This window comes from Hydra viridissima, unplaced genomic scaffold (genome assembly GCF_058129835.1).
Source record: "Hydra viridissima isolate aposymbiotic clone 2 unplaced genomic scaffold, HvirCarnegie_v1 scaffold_2, whole genome shotgun sequence".
In the NCBI taxonomy this organism is placed as follows: Eukaryota; Metazoa; Cnidaria; class Hydrozoa; order Anthoathecata; family Hydridae; genus Hydra; species Hydra viridissima.
The window spans coordinates 25,481,941-25,492,486 of NW_028324301.1; the positions used below are offsets into that span (position 1 = coordinate 25,481,941).

At 37.4% G+C, this 10,546-nt stretch overlaps 1 protein-coding gene across 1 annotated transcript; it reads left to right on the top strand.

Annotated features, from left to right (window-relative positions):
* The first annotated feature begins 2,320 nt into the window (after positions 1–2,320).
* LOC149892609 (uncharacterized) lies at positions 2,321–10,235 on the top strand. Its single transcript, XM_090080007.1, has 5 exons — positions 2,321–2,392; positions 6,052–9,072; positions 9,330–9,395; positions 9,657–9,713; positions 9,870–10,235. The coding sequence occupies exons 2-5, from the start codon at positions 6,081–6,083 to the stop codon at positions 10,187–10,189; spliced, it is 3,435 nt and encodes a 1,144-aa protein (XP_089936133.1). The 5' UTR covers positions 2,321–2,392; positions 6,052–6,080; the 3' UTR covers positions 10,190–10,235.
* Positions 10,236–10,546: the final 311 nt, after the last annotated feature.

Sequence of the window (10,546 nt, forward strand, 5' to 3'; positions counted from 1 at the left end):
AAAAGCTAAATCGTTAGAGGTTTTATTAAGAAGGCACCTTTAGAATGCAAAAGACAAAAACGGAAAGTTTTGCTTTCCTGGCCACAAGCGATAAAATTGTTAGTAAAACGCACTCTAGCATTCTCACGTTCCAGACGTGACCAATGTTCGAGTAATCGAACAGGTCCGCTCAACCGTGAATGAAAGCGGAACTAACACACACTACCAACTAGTCACTGTGTTGGTCTGCTGAAATTACAACAGTCCATGAAAAGTATCTCGTAGAAAAGTCCTAATTTTGGATCATGGGCGGGCTGCTCAAATGAGCACTCTGCCCAATTGAAACAAAGGAAAAAAAAAAAAAAAAAAAGAAAAAAGAAACCGAAACGGGCATTCTTTTGAGCATAACGTTAAAAGCTAAATCGTTAGATGTTTTATTAAAAAGGCACCTTTAGAATGCGATGTCCTCAAATATTTTCCTCGATATTTTAATAAGTAAACAAAAACAAAACTAAGTCTTGCAACTGGCGAAAACTTTCAATAAGCAAACAAAGCAACAACTTTCCTTTCGAGTTTTTTACATTTTAAACAAAAGACAAACAAAGAAAAAAAAAACAAACAAAAACAAAAACAAAAAAACAAAACAAAAACAAAACAGAAAAGGGAGAATGAGTGAGTCGACTGATTTCGCTCAACTGTCTTAAACGAGAAGTCATAAACGTTTGCTTGTGCCAGCAAGTTGCAAATTAAGTTGTTAATGAGCTGCACCGCAAAAACTTAACCCACAGTTTATTAAGCATATTAAGCCTTTGCTGACATGTTAAGACATTTTAAGCCTTTGCTATTATCATGAGGCTTTTTTGCTCCACGAGCCAAAAAAGTACGCTAGAGTTGTTGACAAACTGCATCGCGGTCGAAAAGTGTAATTACGCCAACACTTTTATCCGTTTAAGCATTTCGTTTTCGCACGAACAACAATTAAAGCAGCTCGTTGAGCTTAACGACGTTCGTATTTTTTTTCGAAGCCAAAACTTCGGCTATAAGTAGAGTGAAGAGGCACTTCGAAAAACAACAAAGCTGTTCGCAGTCGATAGCAACGAGCGACAACATCTCTGCGAGTCTGGCATCAAGGTAAACATTTTTTTTTACATTTTCATTTGTTAGTGCCACTTTTGTGTACATTATGTATTCAAAAATTTCTTGCTGACGCTAGATTTTTCGTTTTCAATGAACAACAGTTGCAACCTCTAGTCGTTTGCTAAAACAGCTTGCTAGGACAACCAAATCAATCATATGTTGTGAAAATTTCTTTTTGTTCAACTGACTAAGGAAGATCGAGCGAACGCTTTTTTTTTTTATAACTTGTTTGTATCATATTGCTATTAAGAAAACAGCGTTGTGTATACTAAACGTGACATAATTGGCAATTATCCGTAACTAAAAATAAGATAGAAATTACAAACTTGATACCATATTTTAATTACTCTAACAAAACTAGACGTCATCGCGTGAGAAAATAAATGTTTATGACACATAACCTATTTTTTTGTTTTTTTTTTTCTTCTCTTTTTTCCTTTTAATCTCCTTTCTTTCGTCCAAAAAGCGTTTTGATTTTTGCCTCGCCACAAGCGATGAAATCGATAAAAAAACCTGCTCGGACATTCTCAATTCTCAACAACAAAAGCAATCAAAGTTCTAGCTCTCGAGCACGTGCGCCAACAGGCTGATGAAACCGTTCAAATATGCTCGATCGCTAGAATTTAAAAAAAAAAAAAGAAGCAAACCAGAAACAAACCAAAATAAAAAAAAAACAAAAACAAAAATGGACATCTTTAGAACGCTTAAATTTTATAAAATATTTTCCTCTGCGTTTTTAACCAGCTAAACTGTCGTAAAGTTTTTTCGGTGCAGTTCATTTAAAAAACTTAGTTTTCAACTTTTAAACGTTTTAGACTTCTCGTTTAAGGCAGTCGAAAGAAATGAGTCGACTTGCTCTCTCTCTCCCTTTTCGGTTTTGTTTTTGTTTACTTGTTTTTGTTTTTTCTTCGTTTGCCTTCGTTTGCCTTTGTTTGCCTTTGTTTGCTTTTGGAAAAGTTGTCGCCATGCGAGACTTAGTTTTTTTTTGGCTCAATTTGTGATTAAGTGAAGTTCTAGTCTTGAAAGTGTGCAAAGTGTGGGCCAATCTGGTGGCTGGAGTGATGACACGTGAATGCTGGAAATTCCAGACTTTGAGCGGATTCAGCGTACATAGAAAGAAAATGTAACATTCACGTGGGTCTCTCCTAAGCTTGCCATTGGTCGGTCTGCTGGCCTTAAGTACCCCCCCCCCCCCCTCAACGTCACGTTTGCTCAACTTTCTCGGTCTTTGGCGCCCAAAGAAAGCTCGAGGAAGGATAAAAATGGCGAGGTTTCGGTACTGCGTTTTCTGTTTTTCCTATTTGTTTTTGTTTGTTTGTTTGTTTCGTTTGTTTGTTTATTTATTTAATCGTTTTTTTGTTTGTTTCGTTCGTTTGTTTGTTTGTTTCGTTTGCTTCGTTTGTTTTGTGATGTTTTGTTTTCCCTTCTTGATGGCACAAAACAGAAGCAAACAAGACTTTCGGTTATATTCGGTTATATTCGGTTCAATAAAAGTTTGTTGGTTTCTGCACAACAACAACAACAACAACAAAAGTCCCTCTGTCCCTCAAAAGCAGTTTCTCCTCTGTCCTAAAGAAGAGCCTCTTTGTAATCGATCTTGTCTGAATGCAGCTCTCCTTTTGCCTACAGGTTTTTATTCCAACCCTTTTGTTGTTGTTAGTGCCATGTTGTTGTTATTGTTATACTCTGTAAAAGCAGTTGTTGCTGTTGTACTTGTTTGTTGTTTCTAAAGACACTGTTGTTGCTGCTGTTAGCGCTGTTAGTAATCACCCACTTGGCTTGTATTTTTGTTTCTTGTTTTTGTTTTTTGTTTTATTTATAAACACTCTCTGAGTAAGTGATGCTGTTGCTGTTGTTGTTGTTACAGTTGCAATGAGTGTTTGTTAATGTTCCCCCACTTGGCTTGTTTATAATCTATTTTATTTTATCAACACTCTCTGAGTCAGTGATGGTGTTGCTGTTGCTGTTGTCGTTATTATGCTTGCAATGGGAGTTGTTACTGTTCACCCACTTTGCTTGTTTTGTTTTTGTTTCTTTATTTTATCAACACCCTTTGAGCCAGTGATGCTGTTGCTGTTGTTGTTGTTATAGTTGCAATGAGTGTTGTTAATGTTCACCCACTTTGCTTGTGTTTTTGTTTTTGTTTATCAACACCCTTTGTGTCAGTGATGCTGTTGCTGTTGTTCTTATTACAGTTGCAATGAGTGTTTGTTAATGTTCACCAACTTGGCTTGTTTATAATCTATTTTGTTTTATCAACACTCTCTGAGTCAGTGATGCTGATGCTGTTGTTGTTATTGTGCTTGCAATAAGTGTTGTTAATGTTCACCCACTTTGCTTGTTTTGTTTGTGCTTTTGTTTTTCTTTATCAACACCCTTTGAGTCACTGATGCTGTTGCTGTTGGTGTTATTATAGTTGCAATGAGTGTTAATGTTCACCCACTTTGCTTGCTTTATTTGTTTGTTGCTTTTTTTTTTATCAACACCCTGCGAGTTAGTGATGCTGTTGCTGCTTTTGTCATTTTACTTGTATTTATAGTTGTTACTGTTCAGCCACTTTGCTTGTTTTTTAATCTGTTTTATTTTATCACCACACTCTGAGTCAGTGATGATGTTGCTGATGCTGTTGTTGTTATTTTACTTGCAATGATAGCTGTTACTGTTCAGCCACTTTGCTTGTTTTGTTTGTTTGTTTGTTTGTTTTTTTTATCAATATCCTCTGAGCAAGTGATGCTGTTGCTGTTGTTGTTGTTATAGTTGCAATGAGTGTTTGTTAATGTTCACAAACTTGGCATGTTTATAATCTATTTTATTTTATCAACACTCTCTGAGTCAGTGATGCTGATGCTGTTGTTGTTATTATGCTTGCAATAAGTGTTGTTAATGTTCACCCACTCTGCTTGTTTTGTTTGTGCCTTTGTTTTTGTTTATCAACACCCTTTGAGTCACTGATGCTGTTGCTGTTGGTGTTATTATAGTTGCAATGAGTGTTAATGTTCACCCACTTTGCTTGCTTTGTTTGTTTGTTGCTTTTTTTTTTATCAACACCCTGCGAGTTAGTGATGCTGTTGCTGCTTTTGTCATTTTACTTGTATTTATAGTTGTTACTGTTCAGCCACTTTGCTTGTTTTTTAATCTGTTTTATTTTATCACCACTCTCTGAGTCAGTGATGATGTTGCTGATGCTGTTGTTGTTATTTTACTTGCAATGATAGCTGTTACTGTTCAGCCACTTTGCTTGTTTTGTTTGTTTGTTTGTTTGTTTTTTTTATCAATATCCTCTGAGCAAGTGATGCTGTTGCTGTTGTTGTTGTTTTAGTTGCAATGAGTGTTTGTTAATGTTCCCCCACTTGGCTTGTACTTCTGTTTTCTGTTTTGTTTTGTTTTTGTTTTTTTTGTTGTTTTTTTTCTCAACACTCTCTGAGTAAGTGATGCTGTTGCTGTAGTCGTTGTTATAGTTGCAATGAGTGTTTGTTAATGTTCACAAACTTGGCATGTTTATAATCTATTTTATTTTATCAACACTCTCTGAGTCAGAGATGCTGATGCTGTTGTTGTTATTATGCTTGCAATAAGTGTTGTTAATGTTCCCCCACTCTGCTTGTTTTGTTTGTGCCTTTGTTTTTGTTTATCAACACCCTTTGAGTCACTGATGCTGTTGCTGTTGGTGTTATTATAGTTGCAATGAGTGTTAATGTTCACCCACTTTGCTTGCTTTGTTTGTTTGTTGCTTTTTTTTTTTATCAACACCCTGCGAGTTAGTGATGCTGTTGCTGCTTTTGTCATTTTACTTGTATTTATAGTTGTTACTGTTTAGCCACTTTGCTTGTTTTTTAATCTGTTTTATTTTATCACCACTCTCTGAGTCAGTGATGATGTTGCTGATGCTGTTGTTGTTATTTTACTTGCAATGATAGCTGTTACTGTTCAGCCACTTTGCTTGTTTTTTTTTGTTTTTGTTTTGTTTGTTTGTTTGTTTGTTTTTTTATATATCCTCTGAGTTAGTGATGCTGTTGCTGATGCTGTTGTTGTTATTATGCTTTCAATGAGAGCTGTTACTGTTCACCCACTTTGTTTGTTTATAATCTGTTTTATTTTATCAACACTCTCTGAGTCAGTGATGCTGATGCTGATGCTGTTGTTGTTATTATGCTTGCAGTGAGAGTTGTTACTGTTCACCCACTTTGCTTGCTTATTGTCTATTTTATTTTGTCAACACTCTCTGAGTCAGTGATGCTGATGCTGATGCTGTTGTTGTTATTATGCTTGCAATGAGAGTTGTTACTGTTCACCCAATTTGCTTGTTTTGTTTTTTTATTTGTTTTTTTGTTTGTTTTTGTTTTGCTTGTTTTTTTTTATCAATACCCTCTGAGTCAGTGATGCTGTTGCTGTTGTTGTTGTTGTTATAGTTGCAATGAGTGTTTGTTAATGTTCCCCCACTTGGCTTGTACTTTTGTTTTCTTTTTTGTTATGTCAACACTCTCTGAGTCAGTGATGCTGATGCTGTTGTTATTATGCTTGCAATGAGAGTTGTTACTGTTGTAGTTATGTCTGTCATTTGTCCTTGTTAGCAAGTTCTATTTGCCCTCTCTTGCCTTTTTTCAACACAGTTTCTTTCTTTGAGTCATATGGTTGCGAGATCCTCTCAAACTCCATCTCTTTATTTATTTGTTTCTTTTCTTTTTCTTTTTTTTTTTCTCATTCTCCTTCTCATAATAGCAATCACTGCTGCCAAATGCATGTAATGCTAGTTGCTCTCATTCTTTTTCATTTGCTAGTGGAAACTTTGTTTCTTCTTGTTGCTCTCTTTTCTTTCTTTTTTTCTCTTTTGCAGAGGATTCGAAAAAACACAGCTCTTCCCTGCAGTTGTAAACATTCCAGGATTGGATGCAGGCAGAAGAAAAAAACTCTCACTGACTGGTTTCCTTTTTTTAGCAAAAACCGTTGCAAACAAACACCTGAACATGTCTTCTTCACAAGAAAACAACTCTGTTGTTGCTTCTTCTCCAAACTCTAAAGCAAAAAAAAAGAAAAGAAAGCAGTCACAAGAACAGAGAGACTTAAAGCTCAAAAACAAAGTCAGGGCCGCATTAGTTGCAGCGTGTGGCTCCGTAAACAGGGTTGTACCTTTCTATGGTACCAAGAAGAGGTACGCTGTTAGCTGTCCGATGCCTTTGTGCAAACATTCGTCCACAAGCATTAAAAGACACTTGACTAAAAAAGATCATTCTTGGACTTTGGATGAAGCTTCCATCTTTTACTCTGCAATGGTCAGGAAGTTTCAGCATGCTCGTCTCGAACGCAAGTCCGGCTGTCCAAAACCTTACCCCTGTTTGCAATGTTGGAAGTATTACGACCGACTGGACATACACTTGAAAGAGACTCATTTCTACGATTCCAAGATGATCAAACAAAAGATTGCAGAGGCAAAGCGATACGACAACGAGAAGCTCTATGTCCCTCAATTTATTCGACCTGCCTTCTTTGGTATTAAGCCAGTAGCTGAACAAGCGTCTGCATCAGGCTCTGCATCCTCTGCTCCTGGGCCTTCCTCCTCTTTTTCTTCTCCGGTTCTTTCCTCTGATCCTCTTTTAAGCTTGCCCTCACCAGTTGCTGGTTCGTCCGAGGCTCCTTCTGCAAACCAATGCACCTCTGTAGAAAACAAAGAGCTGAACACCGAATCCGTCCTTGACTCTGATTTCGATTCCTTAGAGCACTTGGTTTCCAGCTCCTATGTCTTGACCGAAGAAAAGAGACTCTTGTTTCAGCTGGACAAAGATGCTTTTCACTTTTATTACCAGTCAGCAGATGAGCTCTTCAGAGACTTTGAAAAGTGGCTTGTGGTAGCCAACAACAACACTTGGTCACAAGCAAAGATCTACAAAAATGCAGTTGTGGAAATATTGACTTGTTGTGACAGCACGTTGACGCTGCACCCAAACGCCCTCACCAATTCCAATGTTTTGGAGGATAGATACTTCTCCTTGCACTTTAAGAAAATTCAGCTCAATTCCAAGCTGAGTGAACTTGACCAAACAAAAGCCATGTCTTGTCACACGTTGTACAACCGCCTCGTCTCCCTTTGTCTCCTGTTTCGTTTCAGTGAAGCCAGAAACGTCTATTTCGGACTTTCTCATGAGGCCATCCGACGTTTGCGCTGCAAGGTGGATGAGTTGCGAAAAGTGCTGAGGCCCTTTCGTTCTTTGAGGAGGAGCCTTGTGAAAAGAAGAAAAAGCATCAACATCATCAATGTCAGTTTGCTGACCGAATATGGCAAGTCTGCATACGTAAGAGACTTAGTGGAATCGATTAGAAAGGCGTCTCTTCCGCTGACTAGAGACAATGCTGTGTCTCTACGAAACCATCTTCTGCTCTCTGTCACTGTAATTAACAGTTTAAGAAAATCTAACATTGCTCTTTTAAACATTAGAGACTACATGGCTGCTGAGAAGAGTGAGTGTGGATATTGCATTGTGCAAGAGCGCTACAAAACAGCATACAAGTACGGAGCCAAAAACATTCTAGTGCCGAACGACTTGAAAGTGTTGATCGATATTTATTTGCTGAGATACAGAGACCTTCTTGTCAACGACTCTCACTACATGGCTGCAGACACCAAGACTGTTTTGGAGTTGAGCGACTGCTACAGGCCCCTTTTTCCTTCGGTGAGAGCCAACAAAGACGAAGGTGTGACACTAGGTGCAACTAGAGTGCCTGTTTACCAGATGGGTTCCTCTGCTATCACCTCTAGCCTGACGTCCTGCTTCAGAAAAAGCCAAGTAAACATTCCCATGAAGCGTCTTACTCCCACTTGCATTCGCGGTTCGATAGCCACTTACTTTGCCAACAACAGCAAAGAAGATCGCGAGCGGTTTGCTACACTCTACATGAAGCACAGCAGACACACAATGGATAGCTTTTATGTGTCCCAGTGGAACGCTGCAGAGGAGTTGCGCTTTGCCCTGGGCATCGGACAGTCCTTCGGAGTCATAGAGTCTTTGACTGTTGAAAAGTCTGAGAGACCACCAAAGGAGGAGAAGGATGTGATGGACTGGCTCCGAACTAATGCAGAGGAGTACGGTTTTCATGATGTTGAGGACATTTTTGAGGAAGATTCAGACTCCGGTTCTGACTCTGAAGAATGTGCTGCTACTTTCGGTTGTACCACAGTGGTTCCATTTTCTCCAGCTGTAGAAAACAATGCTCCTTTAGAGGACAGCAACGAACATGTTGTAGATTTCTTGTGTGAACCTAGCTCAACTCCTGTTTCGTCTGTTCCTTCTGAACAAACAATCGCTGGTCCAGTTCTTGAACTATCCTCTGCTCTTGCACAACTAGTTCCTAATGAACAAGCTGTTTGTATGGATGTAGATCAGACTCTAGCTGTTCCTGTTGGCACAGCTTGTTCTCCTCTTGCATTAACATTATTTCCTGATGAACCGGATTTTATTGAACACCATGCACAACTTTCTCCAGTTTACTTTAGTGAGCAAGTGGTTGCCAAACCTGTTTCTGCTGCTCCTGCTCAACAAGTTGCTTTCAGTCCTTCAAAAGAGGTCTTTTCTGTTCTGCTGGAAACAGTGTCTAATGTTGCTTCACAGCAAGATAATCTTATGGCTGTCACACGTGTTTTCCATGCTCCTCCTGAAGCTGCTCTTCTTGAACCTGCTCTTCTTGAACCTGCTCTTCTTGAACCTGCTCATAAGCAAGTGGTTGCCAAACCTGTTCATGTTGCTCCTTCTCTGCAAGTTGTTTTTAATCCTTCAAAAGAGGTCTTTTCTGTTCCTCTGGCTCCTAATCTTGTTGCTCGTCAGCAAACGATGGCCAAACCCAGTTTGTTTCTTTCAGCTGTTCCAGTCCAACAGGCTGGTACTGTTCTTGAAAAACAGCCCTCACCTGGTGCTGTTCAATCTGTTGGTAGTCTATTTAGCCAAAGTCTTGCTTGTACATCCAGAGGTAAATTCTTTTTGATTTTTGATTTTTATGCAAATCTCAACACGCTTTCAAAAAATAAAAATGCCCAAATTAACTCCTTGCCCTATTGTTATTGTTAAAGCTGTAAAAAAAAAAAAAAAAAAGAAAAACAATAAAAAAAACAAAAAAAAAAACAAAAAAAACAACACAGAAGTGTGTATGTATTTGTTGCAGGACTAATTCTGTGATTGCTTAAATGTTTACACAAGTGAATGATACTAAAACTGATTATGTTTTAGAAGTAAAAGATCCAAGAAGAAAAAAAATCAAGTTGGAAATGCCATCTTTTACTCAAGAACACATCGGTAATGTAAAACCTAATTTATACAAACATATATAAACACAAACCTCTTCTTGCACAATTTCAGATGGTTAACTGTTAATAAAAACTAGCCATCATTGCTAAGTGCACTTTTAGAAAGTTGTGTCTACCCGATTTCTAATGATGAAGTTAGAAACATCACCGTTAGAAATCATGCACAGCTTGTTATTATCTCTAACACTTAGAAACTGTTGATGGTTTTTTTATGAATTAGAAAAATGAACATGGTTTTATTTTATTTCAGGATCAACTCAGCCAAGAACAAAGGAAAACAAAGCAGAAGTTAGCCAATGCCAATTAGGTAATCTTTCAAAAACCAGTTATTGCTATCAGTGCAAACAATAAGGTCAACAAAAAAAACAAATAAAAAAACAAAATTAATCTTGTCATGCTTCAGAACCAAATGAATATTCGATTTAATCTCTTTGTGTTATGACTTGAGTTTGTAAAATTTTAGATGAAATAGTTGAAAAGCTGAATGCTTGCCCTGGCCACAACGAATGGTTCAACACCAGAAGTTTTCCTCGATGTGCAGCTTTAGTGTTGGCATACATCTTGCAAGACGTGTTTACAGATGTAAGCTCAAGTTGCTCGTACAAAGATTACCTTGGCATCTTGGCAAATCATAGCAGTGACAAGCTCATTCATGTCTTGCAAAAGTACTCCTACCGAAGCCATATTAAAGACAAAATTAAAAACATGAAGCTAAAAATTCAAAAAGAGGGTAGTTTAGAAAAGTTTGTTCAATATGGCAATATAGTGAGACCATTTATGTAGTTTAGAAAAGTTTGTTCAGTTTGGCAATAAAGATGGGCCTTTTGTGTAGTTTGTTTTCTCTATGCTTTTGCAAATATATTTATCTGTTTCGCTAAATACTTAATAAACAAGAAGTTCTGTTAAACTGTTCTCACATTTCTTATTTAAAGATAGTTCAAACTTTTTTTATCTTTAAAAAAAAAAAAAAGTCGTTTTGTTATTCTGTTAACACTTTTAATAGAGTTGCATTTAGAATTACTTCTGATGTTTTTAAGAGTTTGTTAAAAGCAAATTAATATTTTCTGTGATGTTAAACTGCATAAGTGAAATTTAAAACAGGAAAACTGCTCCAACCATTTTTCGGAAAAAGAAATCAAA

Excerpts from the sequence above, each read along its gene's own strand:
- LOC149892609 (XM_090080007.1), top strand. The coding sequence starts at position 6,081 with ATGTCTTCTTCACAAGAAAACAACTCTGTTGTTGCTTCTTCTCCAAAC. Across the intron at positions 9,396-9,656 it reads TTTTACTCAAGAACACATCG|GATCAACTCAGCCAAGAACA; the intron begins GTAATGTAAAAC and ends ATTTTATTTCAG. Across the intron at positions 9,714-9,869 it reads AGTTAGCCAATGCCAATTAG|ATGAAATAGTTGAAAAGCTG; the intron begins GTAATCTTTCAA and ends GTAAAATTTTAG.